The sequence below is a fragment of the Lepidochelys olivacea genome (assembly GCF_965140295.1).
Source record: "Lepidochelys olivacea isolate rLepOli2 genome assembly, chromosome: 1".
Taxonomy (NCBI): Eukaryota; Metazoa; Chordata; order Testudines; family Cheloniidae; genus Lepidochelys; species Lepidochelys olivacea.
The window spans coordinates 243324892-243343680 of NC_140411.1; the positions used below are offsets into that span (position 1 = coordinate 243324892).

An 18789-nucleotide genomic window follows, 5' to 3' on the forward strand; every position below is an offset into this window, starting at 1 on the left:
CTGCTTGACAAATTTGAGTCGCTACTTCCCTACAGAGGAGTGTGAAAATCTGAAGGAAAAGTGTTGGATGAAAGATCTTTTTGCTTTTAAAAATCCTGATTCAATAATGTAGCTAAACTTGATGCCTAAGCAAGAAAAAGAGCTCCTACAACTCACTTGCGCTGGAACACTCAAAACATGCCACAAGTCATTACATTTGTCATTGTTTTAGATAAGGGTTTTCAAAGAATATCTACTGTTAAATCAGATTAGTGTTCTGTTGTTGCTACAGTTCACAACAACCTTCGTGCGTGAACTGGGATTTTTAACTTTGAGAAGTTAAAAACTAAAGAAAGAAACCGACTCAACAGCACACCTGATATGCAGGTAGTGCTTTCATCTTGTGATCCAGATTGGAATGAGATCATGAAAAATAGGCAGGCCCACCCGTCAAATTAAGTAAGTGAAACTCAACCTGATAGTCTTTTTTTTACTGTATTTATTTTGTATTTAAAAGTGTTTTACAAGTAACGCTGATGTCTAATTTTACTTTAAGTGAAGTGGTTAAAGCTAGCATGTATTGATTGCCCTTTATTGTGATTTTATGAAAACTCTAGTCAGAAGATGATATTATTTTGGGTTGTTTTTCTTCCACTAGGTCGCAAGAAAAAAAGTTTGAAAACCACTGCCTTAGAAGGCTCAATTAACCAAAGAAAGAAAGGACAAATTGATCTACTTTAGAGTTTTCTTTTTCTTTTCAAGAATTGTAATAAAAATGACGTGTCTATTCTAACAGAAAGTAGCAAAGCCACACATTTTAACAAATAGTTCTATGATAATTTCTGATTTTTGTTTATAGAAAAATAAAAACTAAATAGTCAGAAAACATGAAGGGTGAAATTCTGTCTGCATTGAAATCAATGGGAAAACTCCTACTGACTTCAGGGAGACCAAGATTCCATCTGAAGACTGTATAAGGAGAGCAACATTTTAAAAAAATGAAATTATTAAACTATTCACTAAGAATCACCTGTGAAAGGAATTGTCAACATTCCAACAATTTATAAAAAATTACACATAAAAAAAACAGAAAGAGCATTATTAGTGTTGCAGTCAAGCACTCAAAAATTAGGAAATGGAAGAATTAAGGTTGTTTGTGCAACCTTAATTCGGCTCTCTTGTGCATATCCATTATGGTACAGTCTTTAATTATGTGAACAAAACTGTTTTTTTCCATCTTTAAAAACCTCCTTTTCTAGATGTAGCAAACTAAGCCACTATGAGAATGGAGTACCTTTAACTGCTTAACAAGTGATCCATTAGTCAAACTAAGAATCAGCACCAACAGACTCTCAAAAATATCATACCTAATCCTTTGCTTGAGGGATATTAGCCATGACATACAGTAGTGCCTCGAGGGTGGAGTGGGAGGGAAAGGTTGGAGCCTTGTCTGGAATGCAGACTATCTACCTTTCTTTCTCTCTCACACACTTTTACAAGAAAATGTTTTAACGTTAATGTTAACATATGTTTAACAAAACCCTAACTCTTCAATATGACATTACAAAAAGAAGAGAAACAACAGGAAATACTATTTTCTCATTTCTGCAAATGAGAAGTATCTCCCCAGCCTCCTTCTGATGGATCTCGACCAGTGGGGGGCAACCTGCAGCCCGTCAGGGTAATCCGCTGGTGAGCAGCAAGACAGTTTGTTTACATTGACCATTCGCCAGCACAGCCACCTGCAGCTTCCAGCACATCCCTGCGGCCCATGCTGCTTCCCGCAGCTCCCATTGGCTGGGAACAGCAAATTGCAGCCACTGGGAGCTGCAGGTGGCCGTGCCTGTGGACAATCAACATAAACAAACTGTCTCGCGGCCTACCAGCGGATTACCCGGATGGGCTCACCACTGATCTAGAATAAAGTCTCCTATTAAAATTTAATAACTTCAGACCTGTGTAAATCATGGCGTCCACTCAATGTGCTTTGATCCTGGAACTCAGGTATGTAACAACAGAAAGGATATCAGACAGCGTTTCCACGAAAGGCTAAATAGCATTCTAAGTTTGCCAGTTCTTTCAAGGAGATACTTTTCAGGCTGCAGCCAAGAGCCAAGTGGACTGGAGTTTTTTAATCCCAAGGCTAGTTTGTCCTACTAAACATTTACCCTTGGTGTAATATGGTAACTGAAGTTTACCACAAACCATAGCAAGGGGATTAACACTGCTAACTTTCATGTGGTTCCAGAGCTACTGCTATGTTCCTCAGAGAGATCAACGCCTTCTCGTCTCACTGCAAAGAGAACAGTGTATTCAAAGATGTATGAAAGCCCCTCTTCCCCATTGAGATACTGACAGAGGCCAGTGCATGCTCAAAGGAGAGGTCATGCTGAGGGAAGAAAAGTAATAACAGCCTGACTGGAACAGACAGTTTCTTCACAGAAAAGTCAGCCATTCACACTTTCTGTCCTGCACACCTCACTGTGGAAAGACTTTGAGGTAGTTCATTTAAAAATAGAGTTAGGAATCTACTTTTAAAAAAGAAATAAAAAACATGGGCTAAAACTAAATATAATCTATTCTCACATATCTGAAAATTTCACGAAGAGTGATGCCCAAGACGACTCTCCATTGCCAGGTCTAAACTAGGAAAAGGGGTTTTTTTGTTTTGGTTTTAAACAAGATCGCTATCTCGTAAAATATTAGTGTAGACAAGGCAAGTAGTAGTTTTACCTTGATGTAGCTGGCCAGGATGAACCTAAAACTACCACTTCCCTTGCCTACACTAAGATTTTACAACAAGAAAGCTAACTCATATTAGCTATCTCACTCTAAAGAAGCCCAGGTTTTTCCTAGTGTAGGCCCAAGTAATAGTGGAAGAGTGCTGCCTAAAGGGGAAATTTCAGTTATCCCAGCCCAAGCTTCCCACAATGAGAAGTGATATAGCGAATGAAACTAAAGCAGTAAAGCCTGGAGGAAAATAGGAGAGACGTGTGTATGAAGAGGGTAATTGGTGAGAAGAAACAGATTCCCAGAGACAGGTTAGAAAGGGCAGCATATGATTGAGAGACCATAGAAGGTTAGTGGGAATCCAATTTCCTTTTTACCAAGAAGTATGCAGCAAATGTTTGATGGGCAATGAACCACCACACAAGAGATCTGGCAATCTGCCTCCAAGAAGGGCACAGACAGAAGTTATTACTGATCTCAGTTTATATCCTACATTTGGTTTTCTACATAAAGCACCAACAATCCTCATATTTGCACCTCAAGAGACCTTACAGTCCTGAAATAACTGATTTCACTCCAACAAGCTGTAAGTGCACAGATCCAAACAAGTCCTGCTGATCCAGGGTCTGAGTCTCTCCCCTAATCCTACACATCACTAATTTAGTAAAGACAGTGAGAATCCTTCCAGAATCAGTGTAAGTGGAAAAGGAACGTCCATGTCAGTCAGTCACTTTTTTGGGGAGTAGTTGGAGAAGAAGGGGGCTTTGAGTGCAGTTTGGTTACACAGCTTGTTTGCACAGGCCTGTGCTGACCTCATGGTAACTATTCATAAGAGATCCCCAGAAGAGTTGTAAAGTCTGCCTTAAGCCCAGGTGCTATAATTGCTGTCTGTCAAAACAGCACTGTTTTCTTAGCAAACATTTCAGAGCGCCCAGTGCTAGGTCGATTAGTTTGGTGGGGGGTGGGGGGGTGGGGTTGAAGAGAGGACTGTGTGGATGGTGAATGAGGGACAGAATAAGACTGATGACCTGTAGACGTAGAGATTTTATTTCATTACAACACTCGAGAGAGTCTTTAATTCTCCAATTTAGAGAGAATTCGTGCCCTTTGAAGGAGAATGAAGCAGGCAACAGGAAGTAATTGTTACCAATACCATATATGTTCCCAACACAGGAAACGTGAAGCAGTTCAGGAACCAAACAGATGAACTGAATTTATCAGTAAAATGATTGGTCCTGCTGCTCCCAGAGCATGGAGCTCACACAGTGAGGCAATTCCCCACATTGTAGAGAGGAAGACTCTCTTTCGCCATATTCTTCATTCAATGCTATAGAGGAGTTAATCTCTTCAGTAGAATTTCTGAGACTTTTCCTATCTTTCAGAGTAACAGCCATGTTAGTCTGTATTCGCAAAAAGAAAAGGAGTACTTGTGGCACCTTAGAGACTAACCAATTTATTTGAGCATAAGCTTTCGTGAGCTACAGCTCACTTCATCGGATGGGGGGGTGAGAAAACCCAATCCAGGTTTTCTCACCCCCCATCCGATGAAGTGAGCTGTAGCTCACGAAAGCTTATGCTCAAATAAATTGGTTAGTCTCTAAGGTGCCACAAGTACTCCTTTTCTTTTTCCTATCTTGTGGCAGAGCACAACTGCTCTACAGACCTCCATTTGATGCAGAATTTGTCTCCAATCTAATCTGTTATGTGTTTGTATTGTGGAAAGAGAGCTCTGGTTCCCTCAGGTGCTGGCAGCAATATTGGCCACACAGACTCTGTTCAAACCACAAAGTCAGATCAGCTAGAGGATTTTTTAAACACGCTGCGCCTGTGCAGATCCCAGACACCTGAGCATGTGAACTCTGGAAAAACTACTTCTTGCACAAATGCTGACGTAAAAACTTAAGGACTCAGGAGGAGACAATATAGGGAGCCAGCATTCGGGAAAAAGGAAGGAAATTAGAACAGAGCAAGACTTCAGCCATTTTGCAATTAAAGAAACTCTTTACAGAACCTTAAAGTGGCAGAAGGCAGGAGCTGTACGTTTAGTCTGTGACTTACAACTTCCTACTTTCACAGCATGGTTAGGAAAGGCAACGCAGATGGAATTCATCTACAGCCATATTAGTTCCTTACAAACCTCCTTAGCAAAGACCTGCTGAAGCAGGTTCACAATAGCTTTCCCTGTGCATTGTCTGCACTTCTGTGCTTTCCATCAGAAGGCGCAGCTCCTGAACATCCACAGTATTCAAGCGGCACTATTCATACTGCTCAGGTTACTGCTGTGTCAACACTTACTTGAAGTCCTATGGTTTTAAGGGTTTGGAATTTGGTTGTAAAAATTCACTCCAGGCTGAAATGTAGTGCATGAATGCTTAGCCCCCTCCTGACTCTCCCAGCCAGTTTTTCATATCACGGCTTTTAAAAAAAGTATAAAAAAGGTTGACCTTTTTGCTTTTCTATAACTCAAAATGGCTTCAATTATAATTACCACCTTTGGCAAATGATAATTGTGGAATATCAGAATACATACCAACATCTTTGCATTATAAAATATCTAAAATAGTTTCAGTTGAATCCAGTTTGGAGCAGGTTTTCACTGGAGTGTACACACCCTAATTACATTAATACTTGATAGATCTGAATGACTCCAGGGGGCTATGCCATCTCTTGGGTAAATGATACCTCTCCAATCCCATTTAATTATACTTAAGGAACTGCCCAACAATGTAGAAGAACTGGTCAATCCAGGCTTATCCCGCATGGTCAGCAGAGTAAATAATATGCATTTTATAAAACATTTATAACTAAGAAAAAAGAGAAAAAGATAAAACCCTATGTTTAAACAAAACATTAAAGTTGTAACTCAGACCAATAAAAATTAAAACAACAGAATAATGTGATGAAACAATTTCTCTGCCTTCAGTGGTATAAGAGAGAAATGGAGCCATCAGATGTTTCTTTCACTTCTCTGTTTTTTTCAAGGGTGTGGGATATTTTGTTACTAATTTCTTAAAAATGGATTGTGTGTGAAAAGAACTGAATTAACAGCATTGGGACTGAAATCCTCTGTTTATACTCTGTGGCAGTGCAAAATATTCCACACCTACCCACCAACAAACTTAAATTCTATTCTGGATGAACAATTTGTAGTCTGAGAGGAAAGTTCAAACTCTGCAGCTCAGTTCTGTCATTGTTCTCTGGATTCACACACTCACTCTGAAGGTATAATACCCCATTCATCCCTAAGCCAAGCCCTTGAGCCAGCTAAGAAGAATTACTCACCAGTAACTGGAGTTCAAGTAACCACAATCTTGGGATGCAAATGCATACTTCACACCAAGCCAGGAACCAGAAAGCTCCCACCATTTGGGGGCCACAAAGACACTGCTTTGAATAATACAACACTCTCTGGGAAGATACATTAGGAAACTTTGTCTCCTACAGACCCCTTAGTTCCTTCCATCCTCTCAGAAGCTAATGCAGATTCTGAAGAAGGAAAATGGAATGTGAGGTGTGTGTATACACACACACAGATAATCTCCTTGGAGAACTCAAATTATGCAAGTAACAAATCTCCAAGGAGGTGGGAACAATGAGGATATTTAAACAATGACTGCTTTTCCAAACTGAACATCAGATCTCAATGGAGAGAGTAGTGTTGAATAAAGATGTGTACTGACCTGCAAGCAGTATCTCTACTTGTTTCTACAAGTAGACATTTCAAAAACATATCCTAGAAGCTGCTTGGAACTGGTAGAATGTGACTGATACCATTAGGGACTGGGATTATCTGCTAACAAGTCTTAACCTAATTTGAAATGTGCTGGGAGGAGACAGTCTGTTCTCTATCGGTGTAAACACAAATAATCTGGGGTATTTACAAAATGGTTTTATGCCATTATGATTATTTCTAAGGGTCTTTTTTGTATTTTAAGTGGGTAACCTAGCCTCCCTTGGAAAAGAAAACTGGCAAACAGATTGATTCAGATAAAATTAGTGACCATTTTATGAATACATTTGGGGTGAGAATGCAATATCCCCTTGTGTTTATGGGAGATTAAGGAAGATCAGCTATTAAAGTGAGGGATGGAAGCGGCCCAGAGACAGAACCCCCTATTACACGGGTTCATCAAGTCTGTTCTGATGTTGGACTCTCAGGCCATCAAGCCCTTGCGGCCGTACAGGAACGGACCAAATGGCGAATGATCACTATGGCCGACTGCTTGGCTAAGCATTGAAGAAGAAGCCATTAAATCCTGGATTGCACTAACTCTCCTGGCTGACGCTATTGCCACAAAGAATGCATATTTCCGGGATAGCTAATGGAGGAATTGGTCTTTCAGAGGTACAAACAGCATGTCATTAGTTTTGCTAAAAGGCCTAATAAAAAGGCATCTGCCAGGGAACTGGAACTCTGTCCTTTTTCCAGGATTGGAGTTCTCCCATATTGCAAACAGATCTATTTTTGTTGTTCCCTATTTATGGAAGTATTCTGGAATACCAAATTTATCTGGACTATAACTTACCTAAAAACCTATTAAAACTATAAATAACTATTCCTAACAAAAATAGCTTACAAATTAAAAGAAGGACAACAGGGAGTTCTGGCTTGCTGCTTCAGTGTCTGGAGAACAATTAACAGTTCTGGGAGCCATGACTCCCTATAACACCTCACATACAGTGCTCAGTCTGTGGGAACCTCACAGGTCTAAGCTTTCTAGGGAGTTCCAGACATGGTGTGGAGTCTGTATGCAGATCCCTAAACCGGGGATCTTTACCAGCAATAATTAAAGAAATTCCCTTGTTTTCTGTTAGTCACTGTTACTATCAGATGTTATTTTAGCATTTATTTCTTTGATACTGCACATATAACCTTTATAATCTGGCTATTAAATGTGCTAGTATCAGATGCTGCCATCTCTTGCAAGAAGAGGCATAAAGATTGTTTTCTTTACCCAAACAGCAGAAAATAGTTTCACATTTAAGAACAGGTAAGAAACAGGCTGACTTTGCACACTTTCCATGCAAGTTTCCTCTGTACCTCACAGCAGAGTTTAAGCTTGAAAATTAGCTCTCTACAGTGCTTAAAAGAAATGTATCACCTCTAATGAAGTCCCATTGGAAATATTCTGTTCCCCAGAGTTCTCTTCTGGATTAGACTTTGTTTTACTGACTAATTCCTATGGATTAGGACCTCCAAGTTCCCCGCTGTATTTTAAACCATAGTGACCACAATTGTATAGCATATGCTGTCCCCACCCTGCTCCGAAAAGGTCACAAGCAGATTATGAAATACCACAAACGTAGGTTTGGAATGCTGCAATCTAGCAAACCAAACACCGATAAAAGCCAGAGCCAATGCCACTAAAGAAACAAAAGACTGAAGTGCAGTCAAATTATGAATCAGCCTGGCTAACCTTCCAAACACACAACCAGAGGGCATTTGGTTAGTAAGGAGAGGAGATACTGTACAGCAACTAGAAAAGGAGTACTAGTGGTACCTTAGAGACTACCCAATTTATTTGAGCATAAGCTTTCGTGAGCTACAGCTCACTTCATCAGATGCATCCGATGAAGTGAGCTGTAGCTCACGAAAGCTTATGCTCAAATAAATTGGGTAGTCTCTAAGGTGCCACTAGTACGCCTTTTCTTTTTGCGAATACAGACTAACACAGCTGCTACTCTGAAACTAGAGCAACTGCAACTAGAAAGGTGTGACTCAGTTACTCAATAAAAAAGGGAATCCAGCTATACAAAGAAGGAATAGGATTGAGACAAGGGAAAGAAGCACTAATGAAAAAGTATCAACTATGATTACTGTATACAGTTTCATAATCAATCACTATAATTGCTTGAGATAGGATCATACCCAACTTCAGAAATTGGTGGTACAACATCATGGCTAAGATTTAAAATTTGTTAGGGTTCTATTTAAATTATAGGTTGCTGAATATTTTCCAGCAGATGGCCAAACTGGCAACTCAAATGAAGCCCAATGATGACACTCAATTTGAACAAAACAGCTGTTTTAACACAGTAGTGTAGCCTGCAGAGATTATGGTTGTCAGCATCAATACAGCAACTTGATCCATGTGGAAGGCTTATCAGATCAAGACAGTGTCATGCTGGGACCTGTAATCTCTGTGAACTGCAACTTTGTATGGAACAGAGAAGTTACAGGCTACTTTTTATGGGGCACTCTTTGGACATCCTGGACCTAAACCCACGTGCCAGTTTATGAAGGCCTGCACAGGATAAATGAATCAAATACCAATGGTCTATGACAGTGGTCATCAACCAATTGATCGTGATCTCCAGCGGCTCCCTGCCTACCCCGACCCCACACTGCTCCCGGAAGTGGCCACTGCAGCCCAGCGGGCAGGCATCTCCCTCTGCATGCTGCTCCTGCCTACACGCACTGGCCCCGCAGCTCCCATTGGCCAGGAGAGCTGCAGGGGTCGTGCTTGCAGAGAGGGGCAAGCGTGCAGAGCCACATGCCCTCTGCCCCCCAACCCCAGGGCCGCAGGGGCGCGTTGGCCCCTTCCGGGAGCGGTGAGGGGCCGGGGTAGGCACGGAGCCTGCCTTAGATTTGCTGCGCCTGCTGTCGACCAGGAGCCACTGGAGGTAAGTGCTGCCCAGTGGGAGGCTGCATCCCAATCCCAATCCCCATCCCTGAGACCCTTCCTGCACCCCAACCCTCTGTGATAATCTAGTCTGACCTCCTGCATAACAAAGGCCATTTGAACTTCAAAAACAGACTCCAACAAGAGACTGCTGAATTGGAATTAATTTGCAAACTGGATACAATTAACTTAGGCTTGAATAAAGACTGGGAGTAGATGTGTCATTACACAAAGGAAAACTATTTCCCCTTGTTTATTCCCCCCCCTACTGTTCCTCACAGGTTCTTGTCAACTGCTGGAAATGGTCCATCTTGATTATCATGACAAAAGGTCATTCTCCTCCGTCCTCCCCCACTCCCGCTCTCCTGCTGGTAATAGCTCACCTTACCTGATCACTCTTGTTACAGTCTGGATGGTAACACCCATTGTTTCATGTTCTCTGTGTATATAAAATCTCCCCACTTTATTTTCCACTGCATGCATCCAATGAAGTGAGCTGTAGCTCACGAAAGCTTATGCTCTAATAAATTTGTTAGTCTCTAAGGTGCCACAAGTACTCCTTTTCTTATTACCATGCCAATTATTGTAACATAAAGTATGAGTGGAGAGTATCAGATCTGAGCAGTAAAAGGATGTAAAATTCAGGTTCACAAAAAGCTTATCAGTGGAGATGGAATATCTTCAAAACACTTCAGATTCTTAACTAGCACATCAATGAAAATTCCTTTGTATTCTTGACTTTTTTCCTGGTTGAACTTAGGGTATCCGAAGTGCAGTGAACAGAAATTTGAAATGTTGCCCATAGCTTCCATAGTTTAAAATGATGTTAAAAGAGAGCAAATCTATGACTGGGCCCAAGCGTGAGTTCATCAGCTGTTGTAGCGTCTCAGATTTTATTTACTCTCATATTCTGAAACTTCAGTAAGTGGAGGGACCTTTGCGATACTCTTTCCCACAACATATTCTAAAGAGATCTTCTTTTAAATAAAGCACTCATTACTTTTTGCATAAAAAAATAAACAGTAGCAAACAGGACATGATGGGGAAAGTTCACCATGCAAAAACTGAGATATCTCATTGCTTCAGCCCCAAGACAATAAAAGAGATTGGTTGAGACTTTTATGAGTTCTGATGGCCAATTCCACTGCTGCTGGCTGGCTGGCTCATAGGATTTAAATATCTCCTTCTCAAGTTTTATAACTTACTCCCCCCAGGAATTGTTAAGCTATTTTCCAGAGTCTCCTTAGAAGGGAAACCATTCACTCTGGAAATGCAGGGCTAATGTGCTGCTCCCTTACTCTGGAGGCTCTGGCTTTGGCTGAGCTTCCACTATTCCCTATCAGACAGAATAAGAGTGAAGTTGATTTCTGTGAGTCAACAACTCTAATCAATCACATTTTAAATATCAGGATGTCAGGTACCAGACTTTGCTCACAAACATTACTAAAGGCAGGCTCTTATTTCCTGAAATTAATGGAAAAACCTCAGATAAATCAAAATAATAATGCAACATGGAAGGGTGCAATGGGAAATTCTACCTACAGAGAGGCAGTGGGTCAGCATCGGACACGCAGTGTAGGGAAACCTAGAGCAGACACCACTTTTTCAGGGTGGACAAAAATCACTCTGGCTCAACACTGGTGAAGAACTATATGAAATCATTCTCCCCAAAAGCCCCCATACTGTCTCCCTTGTTTCTTTACTAACAACTGTTATAACTGGAACGGTCTTCCTGAGTTGTAATCAATCATTTTACTGAAATTTTTTGGGGGCTTGATGGTACACAACAATGTTGAGAAGCTTTGGAGGGAGATAAGATTAAACTTCAAAGTATTCAGAAAAAAATCATCCTCAAACTTATGAATGAAGCCCCATTTCCCCAATTCCAGAATTCCTCAATTCAGTATTGAGCCGAATACTGCTGTTTGCCTTTTCAGACACAAAAACAAATGTGACCTCATCACTTCCATCCTCAAACTATACCACTGACTCCCAATTAATTTTAGTTCAAAGTTGTCTTCTGCGTTTTCAATACCTCTATGGACTTACATCAACCTACTATACATGAACTGTGTCTCTACCTCCTTTTCTGCACCCTCTTATCATCTAGCACCAGTTTTCTCTGTCCCTCCACACACTACTGGTACAGGAAACTTCTGCTCTGCAGCTCCTGTTGTCTGCAACCACCTCTTGCATATATCCAACTCACTGAATCTGCATCCCCTTTTGCCTACACCTCCTAATTTTTCTTCCCATCTGTTAATTTCCTCTGTATGTCATTTAGGGACTATTCATATTGACAAGTTTATACTGTGTAACACAACAAGGTTGTATAGTATGAACTATGACCTTTCTGAATCCCTCCTCAATGTGCTCCAGCACATTTTTCCTAATCGTAGCCTTTCAGACCCCAATGCCTTTCTTTATCCTGGGTGCAATCTTTCCAACTCCAAAGCACTCTCCATACAATCCTGAGCAAAGATTATAGCAAAACTCATACACAACTGTTTCTATTGGCAATTGCTTTGTAACACAGGACTGAAACTGTAATCTTGGTTTTCATCTTTTGGCATGAGATTCACAGATTCCCAGGCCGGAAGGGACCATTCTGATAATACAGTCTGACCTCCTGCATAACAAACGCCATAGAAATTCTCCAAAATAAATCCTAGAGCAGATCTTTTAGAAAAACATCCAGTCTTGATTTAAAAATTTTCAGTGATGGAGAATCCACCATGACCCTTGGTAAATTGTTCCAGGTATTTGCTGAGTTCCTATTATTTCATTCCAAAGGCTTGATTTTGAACTTCTGGCATTTGAACTAGGTTTTTGTTCCCAATATATTCAATGTGTCAGGTCCAGAGCCTAGCACGGCTACCAATTTATAATAAAACATTAGGGCAACCCCCACATAGACCAATGAAAGTTACAGTCTCTTGCTCAGAGCAGGCCACTGAAATTCAATTTCAGACCAGCCACTGACTGAGACTTTGGTAAATGCACCTGTCTATACTGTGACCCTTGTTCACCCATCTTCCTTGCCTGTCTGTTTATACATTTGCTGCATTTTGTCTTAATCCAAGTTGTAAGCACTCTGGGGCAGAGACTGTGTTGTTTGCACAGTGCCTCGTATAATGGCCCTTAACCCCTGTTGAAGGTCCGCAGGCAGTACTGCAAAAATAACAACAGTATTAATAATTTTCACTGCCTGGCTAGATTAGTAGAAAAATAAACAACATGTAGAGAGGGTCTTTTTGAGCATAACTAATTTACTACAGAGACTGGTACATTTGAATGAACATTCCCTTTCTCCTGTGGGAAAAACAGCCCTTTGTACCGACAATCTCTTCATAAAAGACTAGAGAAAGAACAGTTTTATTTATTTATCACAGACCTGTGAGATATCTAAGCACTGTATAGTCATGACCAAATATAAGCCATTAACAATTTAAGAAAAAACAACCAGACAAATGCTATATATAACCGTAGAGCAACAAAGACCTCACTCTCCCAGAAGGATAAATTTCCAAGCAATTAGAGGAATAAAAAAACACAAAAGGGAACTGTCCTAATTCTGACTGAACATAGGAACAGGGATTAAACTCAACCTTGCATTGACCACAACTGCCAAGCAAAGACATAGTTTAAGTGATGGTTGAAGTCCCTGAATAATGAACATGCCCAAGCCACCAGCAATTTATTTAAAAGCTTTCCCCTATTCACAATATCATTTCAGTCTCGTGTGGTTGTGTTTCAACCAGCTCTGTGCCAGCCAAATAAAAACCATCCATCAGCTAGAGTCTGATAGCTGAGACATTAGGTCAACCCGAAGAGGAAGTAGTTAATTGTGTACCATCATGTTACTGATGATGCTGTGATCTGTACTCTCTGTATGATCCCATCCAGCAGTCCTATGCATGTTAGGCAGTGGAACATACAACATGAAACCCTGGAGATCATATAGGTGAAGATGAGCAAGTGTCCACAATCACCCTTTGAGCCCTCCATTTCCATAATGAACCCAGCATCTTGAGAGAAGCCACATAAGGGATGCAGCCTTGTCCACACCATCATATGATCAACGGGTCAAAGGCTGTAGAAAGGGTCTAACAATCTGCAAGAATATTTTTTGTTTTTGTTCTTTGGCAAGGGATAAACTATCACATTAACCAAGATTGTTTCCATGCTACAACATGAAAGTTGGACAAAGTTGGATAAAGTTGGACAAAGAAGCAGTTTGCATTCAGAACTGGTTTTCAAAGCAACAAAGGTCCAGAAGTGGAATTACCCTTACCTGGGGGAAGCTAGTGGACTGGCCTATCCTCCTATGTTAGAGTGGAGGGCGGGAAATAAGCAGTATTTATAATAGAATGTGAAAGATGTGAGAGTTGATTTTAAGTTTTACCACTATTCCTCTCTTTTTCACACAGTTTTTCCTACTTTCTCCCCCCCACCCCCAAAAGAGATGCGGTCAGTCTAGCTCACTACAGTTATAATGAACTGTGATGCCAGTAAACTTGATCATAACAGCAGAAACTTTTACAAATTAATGGAAAAAGTCCAGGAAGCTTTAATGTATCTATCTATCTTTATGTACACATACATAAAATGAAATATCCCCTGCACTGAAATCTGTCTTTTCACCTTCATTCACATGCAATTCCATGAGATATGCCCTCACATAAATGTGCAGTCTATGGAAGGCAGTCACCTTGGATTCTGATGCCAACCTTCTAAGGGGAGGGAAGCATTCATTAAGTAATAGAAAGGGACTAAGCCAGACTGAAATAGTTACTGGGCAAGATCAGCAACTCTGAAAAAAACTCTCTCTTGAGAATAGTTTAACAAAAAGATTTCTAGGCAGATAATCACTTGGCATTTTCCAACCTATAATCACGTTTAAAAACTGCATTCTGGCTTCCTTGAGATATGTCATGGGAAGCTTAATATGAAGGGGCTCTGAAAGCTTGGCAATACTATCAATATGAACTCCTGGATCACTGACAAACACTTAAATTGAGTCATCCGTTTTTCTTCTTAATTTTTTCTTAAATAAGTGGTTTCTCTGACTCTCACATTAGGACCCTACTTGTTTGTTGTACACCCAGCTAACCCTGAAAGAAAGAGAGGGAAATGTATTGGATTGAGGACAAAATGTTTAATGTCTCTAAGACCATGTCCTGCCTAATCAGGAAGGAATTTGGAAATGAATTCTGGGGCTTCTCTATGGGGCAGCTCCCACTTTCTGGGCTTGGTTCCCTATTGCCCTTTTGCAAGGAAAGAGGGATGAAAGAGACTAGAACCATGCAGGATGCTGTGACCAAAAGGATGCCAGAATCATTCTGAAGTCTACACATACATGCCCCAACAGCCATTTCCCCATCCTCAGGGCAAACACCCACACTTGTGATATACTGATATGATTTATGGTCCAGGCATTGCAATACCAGGAACAAATCATGAATGCATGAGGAGCCATCACTGTTGCTTTGTTTCAAAGTACAAATTAGGTCCTTGCTATTTAATTATGAAATGTTTGAAAAACTATGAATCCCATGCTGGGCAGCAGTGTTTGATCTTGGAGTCCAAAATGATTCTGGGGAAAATTCTGACAGTGCTGCATTGATTAAAGAGGACTTTTCTGTGGAAAAACTCAGGGGCAATAGCTGGCAATGTTTTAGATATTCTTTTTTTTGAGAACAGGCTTCTGGGGGCAAAGAAGAATAAAAAAGAATTTTGTGCTGAAAGATTATCAGCATCTATTTGCAACACTAGTGCTGTTATTTTTTTGGAGGGAGGCCACAGAGGCAAGTAAGGAATATGAGAAAAAGTAATCTGAGTGGACACACCAGAAACCACTGTATGGGACTCATTATCAGGTAATTTTAAACCACTTTTCCATTCAAACTAAATATAGAAAACAATGGGAAGTTTTAAGACAAGACAAGCAAACCAGAATAGGAAGAATGATAAAAACAGATGTACTCACTGTTATATTAATTTATTTGCCAACTACACACTCACCAAAATCACTTATATAAAAGGTATTATGTTTATGAGATCACAGATATGATTTCCATATATTTTCTACTTTACTAAATCTCCCACATCCATCAGTTTTGAAGACTACTTCTTCACTTCCTACATCAAAATATGTAGGCTACAAATGAAACATTAAAGAAAGTTGCAGGTATTTCCCTGGTAGCAATTAGCATCACGAGTCAACTATAGATATTGTAATCCAGGTGAGATAGTGGTGCAATTAACATAAGAGAATAAGAAAAGGGTAAAAGAAGTAGGGAGCCAGTCTAAAAAAAAAAGAGTCTATGAGAGTACGATTAGCTAAATACAAATTAAAACAGCAGTGAAGACATGGCAATTCAATTTTTAACTCAGGTTAGCAGCTTCAGTTCAACCCCAGCTCCCCTATAGGCTTTAAACTGAGCTGCTAACCCAAGTTATAAACCAAGTTGCTTTGTTTTTCCTGGTTTTTTAAACTCAAGTTTACAACACACCTACATTTTGCAGTGAAGACATACCCATAAGCTGCACCCATGCTCAGCAGTTTCATTCATACTGTGGATAGCACTAGTAGAGTTGCACTGTGTGAGGCCAATAACAGGAGAATTTCTGAAAATGCTGTGAAGACAAGGGCCTCACTGACTTGCCAAATGGACTTCATTAGTATGTTTGCAACATACAGCAGCTTTTCAGCCTGTCAAACAACCCAATCTCATTCACAAACAGACATGCTTGAAATTGTTCATTCACATTTTTTGATGACAATTGGCTTTTTATAACAAACTTTTACAAAAAGCTTTTGTTTCTGTTTTTAAAAATCCTTTCCCTTTATTCCTTTCTGCTTTCTGTTGCCACTTAAATTTTTTTAAACTTCCCCAACTTTGAAAAAGTTATAGAATGGAAAAATGAAACTAACTCTGTCATTCTAACTTTTCAAAAGTTGTAGACATTTTGAGAAGAAACAGAACAGCAAAAAAAACAAAAAAAACAAAACAAAACAACACCCCACACACAGCATGAACAATTATTTTATTATACTCAGTGGCAAAAAAGGGGAAAAAAAGTAGAAAGGGGAAAAACCCAAACATCTGAAATTACAAAAAATCTGAACTTTTAGAAAAATATTTAACTAACAATTGTTCTGTTTCAAAGCCTATAACAATTACAATTTTTGGTGACATTTGTGACGGATTGGACCCCTTTTGGGGTGCCACTGGATGTGCTGGTGTCCCACTGAGCCCGCCTGTCCTATCAGCCTGGGTTTCCCTTGCATTGTGTTGCTGTGACGGGCTCTCAAAGCCCCTTTCCAGCACACATGCAGGCAGGTCCATACCCAGCTGTAGAATCACACAGAGTCTGCGATCATCTCTCTGTGGGAGGACTCAGTTAGGGGATGCCCAGCACTCCTGTGCACATACAGTCTGGAGTATGAACCCAAAATTATATTGTCTTGCCCCGTATAGAGAGATCTGTACAGTGCAAGCTCATAAAAATTGCTCCTTCCCTTAATGTGGAGGGAGATATGCACAGTTTTTTACCACCCCAGATATGAATTGCACAAACTAGGTTTTGAAATAAACAAAAGATAAGTTTAACTACAACGGGTAAATTTTAAGTGATTATAAGGGATAGCAAACAAATCAAAGCAGATTACTGAGCAAATAAAACAAAACATGCAAACTCGGATTAATACATTAAAGAAATTGGTTACAAATAGTAATTTTGCACCCTAATATGTTGTTTTATGAAGGTTGCAAAGTTTCTTGAAGGTAAACTGCACTGCTTGCAACTTAAATCTCCAGGTATATCCTTCACAGGTTGACCTTTCGCAGCCTGGGTCCCAGTCCTTCTCCCCAGATCAGCCTTAGGTGTTTACAGCAGACATCCTGGGCAGGGATTCAGTGAAGCAAGTGTGATTAACTCACTCTCCAGCCCTAAATAGAATTTATAATACGCTGGGAATTTTTTTGTTTCCCAGTCTGCCCCTCCCACTCCCTCTTACTGGAAAAACACTGAAAGCCCAAGATGGGGGTCTAGTACCAAGTGACATGATCACCTGATCCTGTAGCATCAAAGCAACAACCCAGGAAGCATACTGTCTGGTGGGCATTCCTCAAGTACACACACAGTTGTGATTGTTACATAGTTAATATTCCTAACTGATGTGATACATGCAAATTGGATAATCACATTCCGCAAATCATACGTAACCTTTCCAATGATACCTCACATAACCCATCTTGAAGAAAACATATCTTAGTTATGCAATATTCATACTATAAAAATATTTTTATGAAGAATATGGGGTGCAGCATCACAACATTGTTTTCCATGTTTTGACCAGTTCTAACAACAAAGCCAATTGCTTGAAACTGATTCTTTTGCTTTGCTGTTTTAAATATGGAAATAACAGAAAGTCATCACCATCATGTGGTTGTTCAAGTGCACATGAAATACTAACTTAGTCCAGATCACAGTAGAAAACTGTCCATAACAACACCAAACTTACAAACACACATGACACTGATTGGAGAGTTAGAGAGGCAAAGGACTGAATGAGCAGTGAGATAGAATTCCCTTTTCACCTTTAGGAGTATTCCCTTCCCAATCATGATGGAGACAAGCAGGTGGGACAATTAGGAGAACTGTTCATTTATCATTGCCCGTTTTATACCTGTTCTGTGGATAATTACAACTTCAAAACCAAGGGCTATCAATCTGGCATCTTTCAATAACCTAAAATTAACTTATAAAAGCACTCAAAATTAAAAGAAAGTTTCCTTTTGGGCGGAGACATCATTCCTTTCCTGTTAGGGCTTGTCTATCCACAAAAAGTGTGCCAATACAGATAAAATGGTGCAACTCCTCCCAATGTGGACATAGTTATACCTGTATAAAGGTGCTTATACAGGTATAGCTTATTCCTATAAATTTACAGAAATAAGCTATACCAATATAAGGCACTTTTATATGGACATACCTGCACCCATATTTTACCAATTTAACTCTTTCAGTAAAAATCACACACCTAACAAAAATAGTTAAATTGGTATAAAAAAACCCCAAAATGGTTACTAACCTTTCTGTAACTGTTGTTCTGCGAGATGTGTAGCTCATGTCCATCCCACCTTAGGTGAACACGTGCTGTGTAAACCGTTGCCGGATATTTTTCCCTCAGTGGTGTCCGTCGGACCGGCTCTAGCGCCCTTTAGTGTCACATGCTCATGCACCAGTATAAGGGGCCTGGCTGGTCTTGTAACCCTCCCAGTTTCTTTATGCCAGCAAGCTCCGACAGAGGGGAAGGGGGATGGGTCATGACATGGACATGTGCAACACATCTCCAACAACAGTAGTTACAGAAAAGTTAGTACTCGTTTTTAATTCCTCAAGTGCTTGCTCATGTCCATTCAACTTTAGGTGACTCCCAAGCAATACC

General features: G+C 40.2%; 1 protein-coding gene across 6 annotated transcripts in view; it reads right to left on the reverse strand.

The window, feature by feature from the left end:
- The window catches only part of ERC1 (ELKS/RAB6-interacting/CAST family member 1), a 546576-nt gene that overhangs the window by 131500 nt on the left and 396287 nt on the right, over positions 1 to 18789 (reverse strand). Inside the window, exon 16 of one of the 6 annotated variants that reach the window (XM_084634614.1) lies at positions 17091 to 17239. The exons of the other annotated variants lie outside the window; for them this stretch is intronic. Coding sequence (XP_084490740.1) covers positions 17218 to 17239 — 22 coding nt within the window. The 3' untranslated portion in view covers positions 17091 to 17217. Of the gene's footprint in view, positions 1 to 17090; positions 17240 to 18789 lie in introns of those variants that run through there. 6 annotated transcript variants of the gene reach the window in all.